The sequence below is a fragment of the Cebus imitator genome, unplaced genomic scaffold (assembly GCF_001604975.1).
Source record: "Cebus imitator isolate Cc_AM_T3 unplaced genomic scaffold, Cebus_imitator-1.0 Scaffold64, whole genome shotgun sequence".
In the NCBI taxonomy this organism is placed as follows: Eukaryota; Metazoa; Chordata; class Mammalia; order Primates; family Cebidae; genus Cebus; species Cebus imitator.
Window position 1 is genome coordinate 6,184,674 of NW_016107379.1, and position 18,650 is coordinate 6,203,323.

General features: G+C 53.6%; 1 protein-coding gene across 1 annotated transcript in view; it reads right to left on the reverse strand.

The window, feature by feature from the left end:
- The window catches only part of COL27A1 (collagen type XXVII alpha 1 chain), a 157,880-nt gene that overhangs the window by 68,979 nt on the left and 70,251 nt on the right, over positions 1–18,650 (reverse strand). Inside the window, exons 18-26 of the mRNA XM_037739202.1 lie at positions 12,466–12,519; positions 11,738–11,782; positions 8,273–8,326; positions 6,923–6,976; positions 6,243–6,296; positions 3,692–3,745; positions 3,472–3,525; positions 1,773–1,817; positions 506–559 (exon numbers count right to left, since the gene is read on the reverse strand). Coding sequence (XP_037595130.1) covers positions 506–559; positions 1,773–1,817; positions 3,472–3,525; positions 3,692–3,745; positions 6,243–6,296; positions 6,923–6,976; positions 8,273–8,326; positions 11,738–11,782; positions 12,466–12,519 — 468 coding nt within the window. The remainder of the gene's footprint in view (positions 1–505; positions 560–1,772; positions 1,818–3,471; positions 3,526–3,691; positions 3,746–6,242; positions 6,297–6,922; positions 6,977–8,272; positions 8,327–11,737; positions 11,783–12,465; positions 12,520–18,650) is intronic.

Here is an 18,650-nt window from a genome sequence, read left to right on the forward strand (position 1 = left end):
GAGGGAGGAAGGGAGGAAGGAAGGAAGGAGGGAAGGAGGGAGGGAGGGAGGAAGGAAGGAAGGAGGGAAGGAGGGAGGGAAGAAGGAAGAAAGAAAGGAAGGAAGAAGGGAGGGAGGAAGGGAGGAAGGAAGGAAGGAAGGAGGGAGGGAGGGAGGGAGGTGCAACCTAGCCCCTGCCACTGGCTCACACTTGAGCATCTCCTTTTGTAACCTGTTTCCTCCACCACCACTACCCCATGCGCAGGCATCTTCCCGTCCTGTAAAATAGCCTGACTTACTGTCTAGGGTGGCTGTGCTATCCCCTACTACTTGAATGATCCTCCCCAGTTGGACGCTTAGGTTATATCCATTTTTTGTTTCTCTTTTTCCAATACTTTATTCCAAATGGGGACCAATTTTTTCTCCCTTTTCACAACTGGCCATGGGATTTGGGGCTTGACTTGGGGCCCTCATATGTAGGACCCCCTCTTTCGTCTTGTCCCCAGGCATCTCCAGGTCCCCTCACCTTCACGCCATCCAGGCCGGGCCTCCCAGGAAACCCCTTCCTGCCAGGCTGACCCTGCAACAGAGAGAGAGGTAAGTTGGGCAGGGGCAACATTGCTGGGGTCCAGGAGCTCCAAGGACCTGGCACAGGGTACCCATGGCTGTAGAGGGCCAATGCCCTGGGAAGAAAGGAACACAGAACCCTGAGTCACCAGGTGGCCAGCTGTCCTAAAATACACGCAGGGTCTCCAGCTGTGTGAACTCAGGGTTGGTCTTCTTGTTGCAAATGAGGATGATGACACCTGCCTTCAGGGAGCGAGGGAAATGAAGGGTCTTTGCCGATGATCAGGGGCACTGGGAAGGGGAAAGTTTATGCCAGTGGTCCCCGAAGTATGGCCTGAGTTCTCCAGGGATCCCTAAGATCCTTTCAGAAGGTTCACAAGGTTGAAATGATTTTCATAATCACACGAAGATATCATTTGCCTTTGTCACTCTCACTCTTGTGGGGCTGCATGAACTGCGATACTGTCCACGGATTGAAAGCAGAAGCAAAGTGGAGAAGCCAGCTGACTTCTATCAAGCTAGACATTAAAAAGATCTGCAAAAATAGTGACACGATGCCACTCTTTCCACTCAATTATTTTGCCATGGAAAATTGAGTGAATTCTCCTAAAACTATTATTTTCACTAACAGGAAATGAGTTTATGATTAATCTTCAATGAATGAATAAATAAATACATCTAAAGTCTCTTGGTTTTAATTACTAATATCAGTAGATGTAACCCACACAAACAAAGCTCTGGGTTCTCCGTCATTTTTAAGAGCATAAGAGGTCCAGATACCACAAATTTCATGAACTGCTGGTTTATGCAATGGCTGTGATGAAGAGGGGGTGTGGGACAAGGGACTTCGGGAAGGCAGCTTGCAACAGTGCAGAGGGCTTGGGCTGAGGTCCCAGGCAGGGCGTCCCCACTGCCTGGCTGTGAGATGTGGAGCTGAAGCCTTCACTCTCATTTACCTCTTCTCTAATGAAACCAAGGAAAGCAGCCCTGTGACACGGGAGAACCCAGGAGGATACTGACACGAAGCACCCAGCATATAAGACGTGGGCAGTGATAGTTTCCTGGCTCTTGTCTTTCTCCTTTGGGGTCTGTCCTAGTCCTCTCTCTGGCTTGGTCCCAGGCCCTCACTGATGGCTTCTCTGGAGTACTGGCCAGATGTTGCCCTGCCAGTGCACAGCTGGTTTAGCGCCCATGAATCCCCCCTCCCCCAGGCCAGTGATACTCACCTCCAAGCCAGGGGCCCCTGGTGGCCCCATGGGTCCCTCATCTCCCTAGAATTGGGAGACACGAGAGAGGAAAAAAGGAGAAAATTAATCCAGCTGGACTTGCAGAGATCTTATCCTGTATGGAGGGAAAGGGATGGACAGAGGAGAGGCCTCCTGGACAGAGAGCAATGGCACGGCTGGCCCACCTGCCTGGACCTCCCCCGGGGCAGAGGCTCCACTGGTCATGGCCTAGAGCCCAGGTTACACAGTGACTTCCAGTGAATGGAGACTCTGGGCTTCATGGTCCTGGGCATGAGAGTTAAACCCCATTGCGTGCTGTGAGGAACAGAGCCTCAAGCTGCAGCTCAAAGATGTAAGCTCTGAGTTCTGCTGTTTGCTCACTGGCAGATCTCAGCCTCACTGTGCCTCAGTTTCCCAGAGTGGAGAAGATCATCCTCAAGTGTAATAACTGGTTTCACCGAGCTCCTGGAGGACAGCAAAGATGCCTTATTCATTCTTGCAGCCACCCCCAAATATCACTCAGGACGGTGCAGTGTCTAGTGGGTGTTTGGTGAATGAATAAATGAATGAATGAATGAAGCTGTGAACAACTGGCAGACATATATAGGGTTTTTGAGTGGTAATGTGAGTGTAGACAGAAGCACGTAGCTGGTGCCATTCCCTCCTCTCCCTTTCTTTCCCATTTTTGATCCATGAGACTCTCCATGTTCCCGCAACCCCCACAGGCTCAGGCGGCCTCTGAACAGGCTCCTTCTGGCATGCCAGGCCTGACCAAGGGGCTCCCTCCAGAGCCACCCCCCAGCTCCTTTCCCCCAGCTTCCAGGAAAGCAGCTCCACGTGGTGGCTCCCAGAGCCAGCGCTGGGACCCCGCCAGACCCAGAGCCAGCCTAAGAAGGGATCCATGTCAGCTGGATGCCCGCCTGCGTTGGTGGTGAATCTGGGCTTCCTGCACCCTCAACCCAGAGCTATGTGTCACGGGGGCCTGGCATCTGAGCTAAGGTAGGTGGGGCATGGGAAGGCTAAGCATGGCCTTGTGCACAGGGCAAAATCAGGGGCCCGCCCATCTAGTGCCCACCTGATGCTCCAGCAGCCCCATAGAGACCCTTCCCCATCCACTTCACCAAGTGCACATAAATAAGCAAATCGATGCTTTGCCACTATTTGTGCACGTCATTCTAATATTCTGGAGGTGCCCCCAGGCCACTCCCGGAAAGCCGAGTTGACAGCATAGGACGTATGTCATGAGCTTTGAGCTCAAGCAGACCTGGGTTCCCACTGTGGTGCCTGATAGTAACCATAAGACCCGACTCTCATTTCCTCTCTGGGCCTCAGTGGCCTCACCTATAAAATGGGGCTTATAATTCCCACTCCCCCATCAATGCCCTGATAAACTGCTACTATGAGCATGACAGTGGCAGCAGTTCCGGGAAAGAAAAATTCAGGGTGATGAGGGTGCGGCGGAGGGAGGGTGAGGGAAAGCCACCCTGCCAGGTGATAGCAGGGCAGAGAAGGTTCCTGGAGGGAGCACAGGGCAGGGCTGTATAGGATGAGCTGGTGGGTGAGTCTGGGGCAGCCCTGGGTGGTGTCCTGGCTGAGGGGACTCCAGCCTCCAGCTAAGGCCTTCAGTACCCAGGACAGGGCAGGCTGGGGGCTGCAGTCAGGCCAGGATGGGCAGTGGAGCAGGGCCAGACAGTCTCACCTCGGGCCCCAGCTGCCCACGGGGTCCCGGCAGGCCTCGGGCTCCAGGCTTACCCTGGGGAGAAGGGAACAAAAAGGGAGTCTCAGAGGCGGTACCTCCATCGCCATCACAGGCTGGCAAGGCACCCCTACTTCCAAGCCAGGCAGCCAGCCCTTGAGGCCTGTGGTTTTTGCAGAGCTGCCTGCTTCTCCAACTGCAGCTACCCTGGGCAGGGACTCACCTTCATGCCTTCTGGGCCGTTGTCCCCAGGGGGGCCGATGTCTCCTGGGAATCCCTGCAGGGAAGCAGAGAGCAGGGTCACCCAGGGGGGCCGTGAAGGGAGTGCTACAGGTCTGCATCTTACAGGGGGAGTGAACTGGGCTTCCATCTCATCCTGCTGGGATGGGCCCCCAGGCTGGTCAGCTAACCACTTTGACCCCACAATCCTGAGATCTAAAACAGATGTGGTTCCAGCCCTGACACCTCAGAGAGTTGCTGAGACAATAAATGGGACGAATGCAGGAAAGCATGAAGGTTGTAACATGCAAGGTCACGTTCAAGGTCGTTATTTTCAAATCTGGTGCTGCTACTGGGTTGGAGTTATGGGTGTCCAGGGACATTGCTCCCCAGAGCCAGCCACGCCCTGCCCTGAGAAGTCTTGTCTTTTGACTGCAGTAATCCTGCAGAGAGGATTATTTTCTGGGTTTGCTGTGACTTTGAAAGCACTGGGAAGTGCCAACTTAATTAAGCTGAAGTCCTTCCTACATCCTGGCCACATGTGTTGGACTCTCTCTGCCCCACTCCACCCATGGGGGCTCCCTGCTTCCTGATGAGGGCCATTCCCGTGGAAGACTGTGCAATACAAGGTTCTTTCTGCATGCAGCGGAGTCACCTCCCTTCCCCTCAGTATCCTCGTGCTCCTCTTCAGGGCCCCACAGAGTACAGGGGCTCCCTCTCCCCACAGTGGTCTTTGCACAATTTGGAGACCAGTTCCCCAGTTCCCGGAGACCTGTCCTTCTCCTGTGTGACCCTGGGCAAGTTCCTTAGCCTCTCTGGGCCTCAGCTTCCTCATCTGTAAAATGGTGCCCCTAGCATCTCTCTTACAGGGCTGTTCTTAAGCTTAAATGGAACAAGCAAAGTTGCAAGCACTCAGTTAAAATCTGCATCCAAAATGATTTTGGGTCCTGTACCCTGGGAAAAGAAGTCTGCCTGGGGCGGGCCCATCTCTACGAGAGAACCTGGCAGCTGGGATGCTGCTACTCACTCGCATCTGACCCATTGATGAGTAAGAGAGGATTCACCCTCATGCTGGAGAGCGGGAGCTCCCTCCCACGGTCTCTGGGAAAGCAGGCGAAGCAGCAGGCAGAGTGCTGACACACTTATCAGCTTCCGTGCTTATCAGCTTCCGCCTTCAGTGGAGCAGAGCTATCTCTCTGCTACAGAGTCGGCCAATCAAAACAGACACAAAGATGGGAGAGGCTGATGGCTCAATTGTCCAGGGACCCAGGAGAGAGCCCAAGCAGACCTTATTTGCTCCTACATAGCAGAGCAATCCTGGGGAAGCCACTTTCCGGCTCTGTGACTCAGTTCCTTCGACCGTAAACTGGTGGTAGTAATATCTCCCTCATGTGGCTGCCGTGGCGATTCAGCAAGTTCTCATCTCGAAGACACTACAAGGCCTCCTGGCACCAGGAGGTGCCTCATAAATGTGAGGGAGCATGCTTTCCACCCTCATGGGCCAGAGTGCTGGGAAAGCCCGACTCCCAGAAAAGCCTTTTTCCAGTGACCAGAGGAGGGAATTGGGGCCATGAAGGAGAGGCCAAGTCCATTTGTCTAAAGATAGGACTGTGTCACGGCCAAAGTCAACACAGTGGAAAGTCAGAACTTGTAGCTTTTAGGAAACATTTCCTCATCCATCTGAGTGATAGCAGGAACGATCTTTGGAAGGGTCTGGCCAATCCGCAGAGTCACACTTTTGTCTTGGATGCAGAGAGCTCATGGGCGAGCAAGACCCAGAAGTCTGGGCGTTGTGGGAGGGGGCTCCAGCTGGGGTTGGCCCTGGGTGCTGATGATCCTGAGATGGACAGCAGCCCTGGCTTCTGCTCAGCCCAGCTCTCCAGACACGAGACCCATGTTAAAGAGAGTAGGGTCAAAGAGAACTCAGCCAGCTTGCTTCGCTCCATTACATGTGAACTCCAAGTTTCTCATTCAGGTATAGCTACCTATGCCAATGATCACACGCATCAGAAACCCTCAGGGTCTCTCCTTACTTAACTAGAGTTACTATATGAATTGCTAAATCTATCCTTATTTCTCATTCTTCATTCAAAAGCCCGAATTTTGCATTTACCTCTTGCTCCCCATACCCAGAAGCTCTGAGCCCTGAACCGTTCCAGAGTGGCTGTGGGTGGTTAGAAAGTTCCAGAGTGGCTGTGGGTGGTTAGGAACATTCCAGGGCTTGGAGTGGGAAATCTAAGTGGAGAATGTCCTATGAGGGGCCCAGTAATGCACAGAGGGCTTTCATGAATCACAAAGCTGCGGTGGCCACAAAGTTGGCAGAGGCCTCTGAGGCCAGCTTTTTGTCCCTGCTGACTTTTGAGAGCCTCTCAGTAAAAGCAGAAGAGCAGAGGGGGAATGTAAACGATTGCTGATCTAGGAATCTCTCCCCTCAGCCTCATCTCTCATATCCTGCATGACCTAAAGCAAGCCTTTCCCCGGCTCTGGGCCTTAGTTTCCCAAGGATAAGACCGAGTCCTAGCTGCAGAAAGACAGAGAAATGGGGCATCACATACCTCGGGTCCAGGGGGCCCAGGAAACCCAATAGATCCTTTGTCTCCAACTTTGCCCTGTGGAAGGGAAGAGATTGCAGGGAGGCAGGGGTGAGGGCCCCACCTTCCATGAACCTCCTTCGTTACTCCCCTGGCTGCAGGTGGTTGGAAAGTTCAGGGACATGTGCATAAAATCTGCCTGGACAACTAGGAGTGACCATTCAAACTTTGCCTCCTGCACTTCCTAGCCATGGGACCCTCAGCAAGTCACTTCACCTTTGGGAATCTTAGTTTGCCCATCTGTAAAATGGGAGCAATATTAATTCCCTAACTCCTGGGGTAGTTGGTAGCCTTCAAAGAAACATAGTACAGAAAGGGTCTGATGCACAGCGACACTCAATGAGTGACAGCCACTGCTGTTATTGATAACATCACTACTGTTTACAAGGCATCAGGAACCCTAGATCCTCATCAGAGCTTTGTGAGTGAATAAGGCCTGCCTCTGAGGCTGGGTGAGTTTCTGAGCCTCTCACAGTGTCCTCATCTATGAAATGAGCAGATCCCATTCCTTCCCTGCCCTGCTTGTCCCCAGGAGTTCTGCTGCAGGACAGAACTAAGTCCTGGAGGTCAGGGTGTCCTCAGCCACGTTCCATGATCAGTTGGAGAGTGTGAAGTTTGGGGGTGCTGGAGGAGCAGGTACTTACCAGAGGCCCTGGCTTCCCCCGTGCGCCAGGGAACCCTGGTACCCCCTGGCTCCCCTGGAAGAGACCCAGAGCAGGCTGGGGTTAGTGAGGAAGAGAAAAGGCCAGGTGAACAGCCACCCACTCCTCCTGCTGGCCCCAGGCCCAGAGAACGCCCGCCTTGGAGGGGGATGAACTCTTTCCTTCCTTTCCCTGCTGCGAGCTCTGGCTTGGATCACACCTGCCTGGCACCCCTTTAGGCTGGCCCCTAGGAAATGCTAACATAAAACAGCAGCGCCTGTCCTCACCAGGAAGAATCAGGGACCCTGGGGCTGCACGCAGGCTCTGTGGTGCCTTGACGCCTGGGGAACCCTGGAGACTAGGTCCGGCAGGGAAAACGCCAGGCCTGCTATGGTTCACAACGTGGAGCCATGGGAGGCTGGGTCAGGACAGGCCAGCGAGGAGGGAGGGGAGAGGAAGAGGGAGAGCTGGCCAACATCTGGGCCTCGTTGACTGGCCGGGAGAGTCCAGATATGGCCACATGATGCCAGACACAGGCAAAGGGGAGCCAGTCTCAGCAGACCCACAGCTGGGCTCTGGAAGTCAAGGCCACCTCAGTTTGACCCCGTAGTCGATCTGTCAGTGAGCAAGGCCAGTTACTCACTCCCTCAACCTTTTCCTAAATATTCGCGATCAAGAGCAGGACCCTGAGCCGAGCTCCATCAGGGCCGTCTGGAGCCTTGGTCTCACTGTCCAGCAGGGGACTCATCACAGGTACCCCAAAATCAGAGAAGAAACGTGGCGCCACCAGCGAGGGAAGGACATGCCCCTCAGGGCACTGAGAGAGTGAAATGGCCACTTTCTGAGTAGGTGGGAAAAACGGCCTCTGAGCAGGGTGGTGTGGAGAGGCTGGGGGAGGCAGTCCTGGGTGGGAGCAGCTTGTGTGTGTGTGCAGAGGCACACGGGGGGCAGTTCAGTGGGGCTGGAAGGGGGATAGCGGGGGAGTATTAGAGAGAGCACTCACTGGGGTCCTGATGCATGGTTAGGGAGCCAGAGTGTCATTCTGAGAGCAACAGGGAGCTTGGATGGTGTGGGAGCAGAGAGCAGAGCTTTACCCTCAGAAGAACAGTCGGGAGGCAGTAAGGAAGACAGAGAAAGCAAGAGGCTGGGGCCCAGAAATAAGCTGGAAGGCCCCAGTGAAGTCCAAAGAAGAGATGATGAGTGGATCAAAGATGGAGAAGGCTGGATCAATTTCAAAGGCAGCCATCTCACAGGTGGGTCCTGGCCTGTGACGGGCCCTAGGAAGGAAGCCAGGACCAGGGGAACAGCAGGGTGGGGGTGGGGCAGGGGGAGGGGAAAATCCAATGCAATTACCTTGTCTCCTTGGAATCCGGGGTCTCCTGACACACCTGGAACCCCTTGTTCACCCTAAGTACACATCAGCAAAGAAGGTTACAATAGAGACCACACGGGCTCCGAAAGCCTCCCCCACAGAACCCCTGTTGAGGTACAGCTGTGCCGAGGCTGCTCCCCAAGTCGGATCTGGCCGGCAGCAGCCTTGTGAGAGGAAAGGACGGGCCCCTGGTGAGGAAAGCAGGCCACGGTGGGGGATGAACCGGCCGATGTGCAGACTTGCCTGGAGCTGCTTGGGATGGCTGAAAGCGCCCCTAACAGAAGCTAAGCTGCCCAGTGCCCAGTGTCACCCGGGGAACTGACTCAGAGCAAATGAAGTGTCTAAGCCTTCAACCTCCTCATCCTCAACTAGTACTATGACACAGGGGCGAGGGCAGTGTGGATAAGGGCCCCGCACCACCGTGGTTTCGGAGTGTTGGTGTCTGCTGTTTGATATTTTTCACAATCAGGCTGAGCTGTGACTTTCTCCTCCTGTGGGGGTTTCTGTGTCAGCAATCAGCTTTGGTCTATTTTTTTTTTTTTTTCTTTTGAGTTGGAGTCTCACTCTGGTTGCCCAGGTTGGAAAGCAGTGGCATGATCTCAGCTCACTGAAGCTTTGACCTCCTGAGCTCAGGTGATTCTCCCACCTCAGCCTCCCCGGTAGCTAGGACTATAGGCACATGCCACCACACCAGGCTAATTTTTTTTTTTTTTTGGTATTTTTAGTAAAGACGGGGTTTTGCCATGTTGCCCAAGCAGGTCTTGAACTCCTGCACTCAGATGATCCGCCCGCTTTGGCCTCCCAAAGCGCTGGGATTACAGGCAGCTAGTCTATTTCTAATTAACTGCTTTTAATCAGCTATAGCATGGGAAATCAGGTGTCTTGGCTTGTTAAGACTACGTGTAAACAGTGAGTAAATTGGTCTTGACTTAGGTCTGGGTGTTTGTCTCCTAATACAATGTACCGCACTGGTTCTGGCTGCTGGAGGTCTCTTCTGCTCCCTCCCTGTTTTTAGCCGTGTTCTGAACGGGTGCAGTCCAGATTGGGAGCTGCTTCCCCTTAGGGCCTGAACCACCTGACAAAGGCCTCACCTCACCCTATCCAGCCCTCCATGTTGGACATGACTGACACTCTGTTGGCCCCAGGATTCACAAAACATTTACATCCCGGGGAGCAGGAGGAAGAATGGGGAGAAAAACCCGGAAGAATGGAGGCCCTTAGAAAACCCACGCATGGCTAATGCCATGACCCAACAAAAGAACTTCCTTAGTAGAACAAAAGTCAGAATTAAAAAAAAAAAACTTTTTTTGAACTTTGGTTTTTCCAAGTTGGAAAATCCTGTACAACATCCTGGTGTTTGGGAAACCACAGGACATTTTTTTTTTTTTTTTTTTTAATGGGCAAGGGGGGGGGGAAGGGGTTTAAAAAAAAAAAAAAAAAAAGAGTTACAATAGAAAAACAAGGAAAGTTTAAAAGGCACCTCGGATGTCAGGACAATGAATTTGAAAAGAGCTGGGCTCGGAGCAGGAGATCTGCTTCCAGAATGCTTCTCCAGGCTGCAAGAGGGAGCCAGCGGTTGTAAGTGGGACTGAGGCCAGGCTGGGTCATGGAAAATCTGGGATCTGAGGCAGGAGCAACCTCGGAACATGAAGGGATGGCTCTGTCAGCCCAGGGTAAGGCCAGGGGACACGGATGTGATGTGTACGTGGCCGATCGGAACACAGCCGTGAGACTCCTCCCCACCAAAGGAAAAGGGGTTCCTTTCTCCCTCTCGCTCTTTTTTCCCCTAAAGACATTTGATTTTCCTAAAAACTATGGGAACAAAAATAATTTCCTCCTCCTTTTTTTTTTTTTTTTTCAGAGTTTTCACATCTCTAAATGTCCCAGGCAACTCCCAGCAGCAGGCCAGCTGAGTTCTATGTAACACATTTATTTCCATGTTCCTGCAGCTCCGCAAAGGGACCTATAAAAAGCTCGCTGCCTACACTCTCACTTCCCCAGCTTCCTTTCTCCCTTGTCCATGACTTCAACGTTTCCAGAGCACTGATGTTTCAAACCTTGGGATAAACAGGTAAGCAAGGGGAACCCCCGCCCCCACCCCGTCTCCATCAGAAAGCCCATTCAGAGAGGGAGGGCTCTGGCAGAGGGGTGTAGCAGACAGCAGGGTGAGGGGGCAGAGGTGGGTGGTGGCTAGAGGCTTGGGCATGGCAGGAGGAGATGGGAGAGGTAGAAACAGGCAAAGAAGGGACGGGGACTGGCACTGCATCCGGCTGGCTACCCAATCTGGCTGCGTCCATTTTCACCCAGCAATTCTAATGTTCTAAGAGTCCACTGGCCTGCAAATCTCTTTTTCTCTCTGGTTCTTGATTTCTCCAGCTGTGACATGCAGGCACTGTGAAAATGTGACCTTCCCCCCTCCCCAGAGCCTCACCAGCTCTGACCTTCTGACTTCAGTTCTGCTCCACTGGTGAGGTCTCTGGAACCAGGTGACTCTCTACTTACCAGCCGTGTGGCCTCAGGCAAGCTTCGTATTTCATAGTGGGCTGGAGGATTAATGGGTGGATCCATGTGGTGCACTCAGATGGTGCCCAGCATGGCACCTGACCCTATGACTCAGGTGTGGGAGGAAGCAGAGACACCTGGAGACAGGTGTGGTGTCATCTGACCATGGGAGGGCCTGCGCAGCAGTCAGCCCTTCAGTCTTGTGGATACTTGGAATGTTGCCCTGAACCCCTCCTGCACACACTTTGGGGATCCTGGTTTGCCAAGAGTCTGAAGAGGACAGGCAGGAAGATGGCCACAGAGCAGGGGGCAAGGAGTGCTGGGCCCTGTGTCTCTGCTATTCAGATTCTGCTTCGCTCTGGGCCCCCAGGGCCCGTCTTCCCACCTCCAACTGTGGTTTGGCACCGGGTGAGACAGGAAGAGCTCAGCAGCAGGGCTGCACAGAGGACACATGGCAAGGGTGGCCACCCCCGTGGCAGTGGGAGGAGAAGTGGGTCAGGGGCTCAGAGTCGCATTTCCAGCCGGGATGCTTTCTGTGGTTGGGTCCCCAATTCCACACCAGGGTGGTCTGTGTGGATTTGCTTCCTCCTGTGCCCACATTGCCACCCTCCTTGCTCCGTGGCTTTGCCTTCGAAGCCCAGACACCAGCCTCAGCTCTACTCTCTGGATTCAGACCCCTGCCTCGACATACCTGCCCCCCCACCCCGCTGCAACAGCTGCTGATGCCCTATCTGCTGAGGTCTTTGGGTTCCCAGAACCACCTGCCTGAGCCCCACCCAGAGTGACCAGGAAGAAGCTGGGGAGCACAGATTTAGGGGAGACCAGAGGGGAGGCAGGAAGAGTGCAAGGGAGTGGACCTGGCGAGAAATCAGCAGCAGCCTCCGGGCGGAGAGGGGGGTGGCATGCAGAGAAACCACAGTGCAATAAGGGAGTATTCAGATCACCTTATCACCTTTCAGTCCGGGCTCCCCCACGCTGCCCATCAGTCCCTGCAAGACAAAGACCCAAGGCTGGCTGTGATGGGACTCCAGGTCACAGAAGTCAGGAGCCCTGGCTTACATGTGACTTGTCACAAGCCCTGTGCCAGATCCCCCAATTTCAGTGTTCCCATCTGTAAAAGGGGCAAATGACTCCCATGTCACAGGGCAAGGGTGTGGCCTGAAGGAGCTATGAGAAGAGGCAGTGAATCGCAGCACTGCAGACAAACCCAGGGGAAGAAGGCACTGATGGGGAGGGAAGGGCTGAACGAGCCATGTCCCACGCGTGTTGGTTAAATTGGGTCGTCCCTGGGATGTGGTCCTCCAGTGTTGGACTGCCTTCCTGCTGCACGCCCTTCCCACTCCGGGGTGCGCTGAGTTCACTGGTTTGCCATGGCAGTTTCTATAGCCCTGGTGATGTCCCCCACTGGACTTCCAGTGCCCTGAGGCCCGGAACCATGTCAGACTCATGCTCAGCTAGAGGAAGATGTCTGGCCTAAATGACATACAGATGAAGCCTGGCTCTGAGGCCGGAGCTGGCTGAGCTCCTGACCTGCCCAGCTTCCTCCCAGGAGCTCTCTGAGCAGCCTGCCATCCTCCCTTCCCCAGCATCATCTAAGGTTGCCCTTCCTTCTGGGCTGAAATGGGTTGGGGGTGCCCAGCTGGGACTGAAGCGGGGGACATCCCTTGCTTACCTTCATGCCCTTGGGTCCTGGGTAGCCAATCGGACCCAACACTCCCAAGTCACCCTGGGGAGAAAGAGAAGAGGATGCTGTGAGCAGTGGCCAACAGGGGGCTGGCCTAGGTGGTGGGGATGATCCCTGAGGTCCCTGGGGCTGGGCTTCCGAAGATGTCACTCTGTAGGATTGATCTTGGAATGTGGACTGTTCTTCAGAGACCTCCACTAAAGTGCGGGAATAAACTTCACAAAGATCCTTGCCCAAGTTCATTTCTAGATTGCTGCCTCTCCCCTATCCCCATTTCTTTCTATATTCAATATTTCTCTCCTATATCTGGTTCTTTAGCCCCGTACCAGGGATGAAGGGCTTTTCATATGACTATTTTGGACCCTCAGCCTTTCTCTCTATAAAATGGGGGCAATGATCTGTCCCCCCAGAGCTGCTTGCAAGAGTTAAATAAGGCATAAATGGGAGCTGTGACTCTTCCAGCTACATGAGGGGAGGTGCCTCTGGGGAGGGGAGCAGGGAAGGAGTGAGGCTGTGGATCCCGGAAATCCCACCGTTGGTGGTGGGCCCTGTGGGACACTACAATCAGCTGACACATGCCAGATGCCAGGTTGGAGGCCCAGCTTCAGATCGCATCAGCCAGTCTGAGGTGAGAACAACGGAGTCCCCAGACCTAGAAAGCCAAGTTCCCTTTACAGGTATGGAGCCTGCAGATGACAGCTCAGCCTGGCTGAGCGCTGTCCCCATGATGCCCCACCTGGCCTTTCCACAGTCTTCCTCTTCAAGGAAGGCTCTAGAAGGCACTCAGCCAGGCTGAGCTGACATCTGCAAACTCCACCCCATCCCTCTGTCTCTCTCCCCGGGGGCATTCCACGGCACAGGCCCCTTGCCCTTCCGAAGGAGCCAGGCAGGAATGTGATTCTTCATTCTCTGTCCACCCGGTGGACAGCAGACCACCGGGTCTCACTCTTCTCTGGGACTCACTCATTGTGTGAACTGGGGGATCTTGATGTCTTCGTGCCTCAGTTTCTTCATGTGACAAGTGGGGATGAACAATGCTGTGTGCCAGCCAGCCTTGTTTCCAGGAGTAACTGATTGAACATGTAAATACTTGGCATATCCGGCTGCCAAACTTAAGAGGTACTATTGGCATCTGGTGGGCAGAGGCCAGGGATGCAGCTGGGCATCCTGCTGTGCACAGAACAGCCCCCACCAAGAATAACCATCCAGCCCAAACGTCAGTAGTGCAAGGTCCAGGAACCCTGGTACAGAGCAAAGAAGCAACTGGCTTTCCTCTTAACCAGCCTGCGCTTTTCCCCTCAAATCTCACTTCTGCCCACTCCATCACTCCCTCGGCCACAGCCATGACATTAAGTCTGCACTCATAGAAAGGGAGACCCTGAAAATGCCCTCTTCTCCCCCTTGTCCATCCTCCCTGACTGATCTAAGTGGCTGGCTGCTGTGTGATTTCAATGTGCCTGACCTCTCTGGGACTCTGTTTCCCACAATCTGATCAGGCTCTAGGGAGGCCCCTGGCAAGTGCTCTGTGGTTGGGGCACAGGTCTGAAGGGTCGGAACAAAGGCTGCCCCAGGTAGCCAGGCTCGAGAATAGGAAGTGGCGTTCCTGACGGAGCTGCCTGGAGACGTCTCGGAGGGAGGCCAGGCAGAGAATGAAAAATCACATTCCTGCCTGGCTCCTGCAGGAAGGGCCGAGGGGCCTGTGCGATGGAATGCTCCCGAGGAGAGAGAGAGACACAGACGAGACAGACGGTGTGGAGTTTGTAGACGGCAGCTCAGCCTGGCTGGGATGATGCCGATTCTCACTCTTTCACCCCCAGAACAACTGGAGTCTGGCCTTGGCCCTGCCTGGGCTGTGTGATTTTGGGCAAACGCTTCCCCTTCCTGGACTTTAGGATTCCCATTTGATTGGATGAAACAAAACCTCCTAGCTGAGCCTTTGCTAAGAAATTCTGCTTTCAGGCCAAGCACTGCGTGGTGGTTCATGCCTATAATCCCAGCAGTTTGGGAGGCCCAGGTAGGAGGATTGCTTGAGGCCAGGGGTTCAAGACCAGCCTGGGCAACATAAGGAGACTCAATCTCTACAGAAAACATGTAAAAATTAGCTGGGCAAGGTGGTGCATGCCTGTGGTACCAGCTACTTGGGAGGCTGAAGCAGGTGGATTTCTTGAGCCCAGGAGTTCAAGGTTACAGTGAGCTATGGTAGCGTAACTCAACTCCAGCCTGGGGGACACAGAGAGATTCTATCTTTAAAAAGAAAGAAATTCTGCTGTCAGGTCCCATCAAGTAATCTCACAGAGAAAGTGAGGGCTCAGTTAAACGGGTGATAATAACAAGCATATGCCAGTTGCCAGGCACTGTGCCAGGCACTTGACTTGCCTTAACCCAGTAATTCCTCACCACGGCCCTTCAAGATCAGTCTACTACTGTCCCCATTTTATAGATGAGGAAACTGAGGCTCTGAGAGATTAGGGCTTGAGTGAAGTCACAGAGCCAGGGCACCACTGGGATTCACAGTAGAAAGCCTGACTCCAGAGCTTCTAGGTCATTCCAAGGTGGTCTCTTGAGAGGAGGGAGAGAGGCCGGATTAGAAGGGAGGCCAGCTTTGTCTGCAGAGAGCTGCATGTCCACAGGTCCCTCTGGCTGCTGCCTCTCTCCTTTCCTGGATGAAGGCAGCCAGGGTGGCCTGCCCAGAGTTCTCCGTGATGCACAAATAAACAGAGCCGGCTCTGCTGGAGGAGTCCTGCTCCGCCAGGGGCCAGGCAGGGCGGGCGGCAGGCAGGGGGGCCACCAGCAGCTCGGGAACATAGGCTCATTCTTCCTCCCTCCATGCCTGAAGCGGCTTGTTGTGTGAAAATGAATTCAGTACAGACCAGACGGTCACCTGTGTGGGGCCTCAGGGAGTCATGGCACAGCACCCCACTCCCCAGGTCCCACTCTGCCTTGGCAGACCTCTCCAAAGGGGTCTGTGTGTGGTGGGGGCAGAGACCTGGCCTGGGCATCCAACCCCAGGGCAGACGGAGTCCGTGGCAGAGAGACCCCTGGCTGGCAGGATAGAAGGTGCTGGATCGCACAGGGCAGGTCCGCCTGTGTTGGTGGGACCCTCACATTGGGCTATAAAAGCATTTTGGGGAGGAACGAAGAAAGCTCCAGGCCAGTATCCTACAGAGCTGCCATCTACTGTGTACCAGACACCCTCGAGGGCAGCATGGCCACGGCCACTCAGAATGTCACGTCCACATGAGAAGGAAGAATGAGTAAGGCCCTTAACTTGGAGTCTGTTCCCACTTTTCTCTAAGCTCCCAGATACCACACTCGACATTGCACCCTTCATCTCACCCCACCAAGAACACAATTAGCCTTGTCTGTCACCATTTAAATAGCGCCCACTGTGTGCCAGATGCACAATACCCACCTTGAAGCCTCCTTAGCAATCGCTAAATGTCACTCTGCGCAACTTCGACATGCCAGGGACAAGGCTGGCAGCATGGACGCTCACCAACTGCTCACAGTAACCCCAGGAGGTGAACACCATTGTCAGTCCCACTCCATTTTACAGATGGGAAAACTGAGGCTTAGGGACAGGTGATGTAACTTGCCTCAGATCGAGCAATAAGCAGGAGGCAGAGACAGGACCAGAACCCAAGTCAGTCAGTCAGTCAGTCTGTCTGTCTGTCTGTCTGTCTGACCCCACAGTCCATGCTCATAAGGCCTGAGTTGGCTGTTGACCAAAAAAGCACTCAAGGTTGCCTGTCCTGTTGTCATGTCTCACGTGAGACAGGGCATGAGGTCAGGCTGGAGACTGGGAAGAACTGAGTTGTATTCCCCTGAATGGTAGCAGTGGACCCTGGAGGCGAACGTGGGAGTGAGCGTCCAGTGCCCATCCTTCATGATGTTTGCGCACGCATCTCACCTTCCTGCCCTGCTCCTCCTCCTTAGCTGTGACACGCTTAGCCACTGACATAGCTTCCCGACCCTGGCTCAAGCTGTTTCCTATGCCCAGAGTGCTGTGCCCCCCACTGGCATTGTTAATGCCCATTTGTCCTTCAGCCTCCAGTGCTAACATCACTTCCCTGACCCCAAGAGCAGGTCGTGCCCCTGCTGTCAGGCCCCTGAGCCCCCATGCCTCTCACTCAGGACCCCTCTGACACTGACCATCCTTTTTGTATGTGCTTATGGGGCTACCACCTGTGCTGCCAGACGAAGGCCAGGTGCCTGCTCTGAGGACCTCACCTCTGTGATCCCAGTGCTGAGCACAGAGCACAGCTCCAAGGAGGTGCTTGGTAAAAGTGGCTTGGTGATGGTGAAGAAGAAAGCCAGACAGGGCGCGGTGGCTCACGCATGTAATCCCAGCACTTTGGGAGGCCGAGGTGGGTGGATCACGAGGTCAGAAGATAAAGCCTGTTTCCTTAACTGTAAATTGGTGGCCCACTTCCTACCCTGAGAGGGCTGTGGTGACCATTACAAACTTGACACAGGGTTGGGCACAAGAGGGTTTGGTGCATGCCAGGTGGTGAGGTATCTGACCTTGCTGTATAGACAAGGAAACAAAGCCAGGTGATGATTCAGTGCAGAACAAGGTGGACTAACCCCTTGCACCTCACATGCTGGGTGTGTGGCCAGATCACATGTTCTCTGGGTTCTATTAAATTGTGGAGGAGCCAAAATTTCCTCTGTGTCACTCTGAATAGAAAGGACAGAAATCGTCTTTGTTGAGCAGATTCTGGAATCAGGCACAGTTTTCTTGAGGGCCTGCCAAAGGGTTTCAGTTACTCAAAGAGGGCTCTTTGGAGTCCCTCTCACCTCTGAGGCTGCAGGGAGCCACCGGTGGCTTATTGGAATTGAGGCATTCAGACCCAGGTGACAAGCCCGACTCTTCCCCTCTCTAACCAGTGACCTCGGCTTTGCGAGGCTTGCCCAGCCCAGTGCATGTGATATACACACAGCAGACAGAAGCTCAATAAATGTTAGTTTGTCCTCTCACGCCCTTCCTCCCGGCTGCAAGGACCCAGGGGACGGAAGGAAGGTTTGGCCTCAGTCTGCATGCAAATTGCTTCAACTGACTAGACAGAGGCATTGAATACATTTGAATTTCCACTAAAATGATTATCAATACGTGGAATTCCCATTTGCTCAGCTAAAAACCCACATCCTCTGGAAAACCATAGGTGACTCACAATCCCTCTTCCTCTTTAACTCCTGGTTAGAAAATTCCTTCCCTTTCCAGCTCTTTGGGGAGACAGTTTTTTCCCCCAGGCACAGAAGCTGCTGTTCCCAAAAATCCAGGATGGAAGGAAGCATTTTCTTGGGGATCAGAGGAGATTTGATGGGCTCAGGTCCAGCCTTGCGACCCCACAGGCACAGGAGTGAGGACACTTCATCTTGGCAGTGAAAATAATCTAAACACTGAGGAAGGAGGCTGAAAGTGGCCAAAAAAGACGCAGGGCATGAAGGAACCACAATCCAAGGCAGAACAAATCAGTTCTGGCAAAGGGGTACCATGAAATGAAGAAAAACCCAGGGCTCTGCCCCCAGCGCAGGCTGCTCCGAAGCAAAAAGAGTGCCCCAGACTAGGACTTGAGCGTCATGGCCTCCATCCTCTCCTGCCTGGGGTGTGACCTTGACCAACAGCCTCAGTTTTCCCATTTGTCGAAAGGGTTTCTCCTGACACCGCAAATAGCACTGCCAGACTGGACAATTAAAAAGACAGGATGCCCAGTTAAATTTGAATGTCAGATAAACAATGAGTGACATTTTAGTATAAACATGTTCTAAATATTGCATCTGGCATTCAAATTTAACTAGGTGTCATATTTTCTCTGGCAACCCTAACAGTGGACTGCAGCAGAGAGCACAGGTAGCCATGAGCTTTGTAAAGAACCAGGAGGTCCCAGCACTTTGGGAGGTCGAGGCGGGCAGATTGCTTGAGCCCAGGAGTTGGAGACCAGCCTGGGCAATGTGGCAAAATCCTGTCTCTACAAGAAGAAAGTACTAAAATTAGTTCAGCGTCATGGTACACACCTGTTGTCCCGGCTACTTGGGAGGCTGAGGTGGGAGGATCACTTGAACCCGAGAGGCAGAGTTTGCAGTGAGCCAAGACTGTACCACTGAGCTCTGGGCTGGGAGACACAGCAAGACCTTGTCTCAAAAATAAAAATAAAATAATGACATAGCTA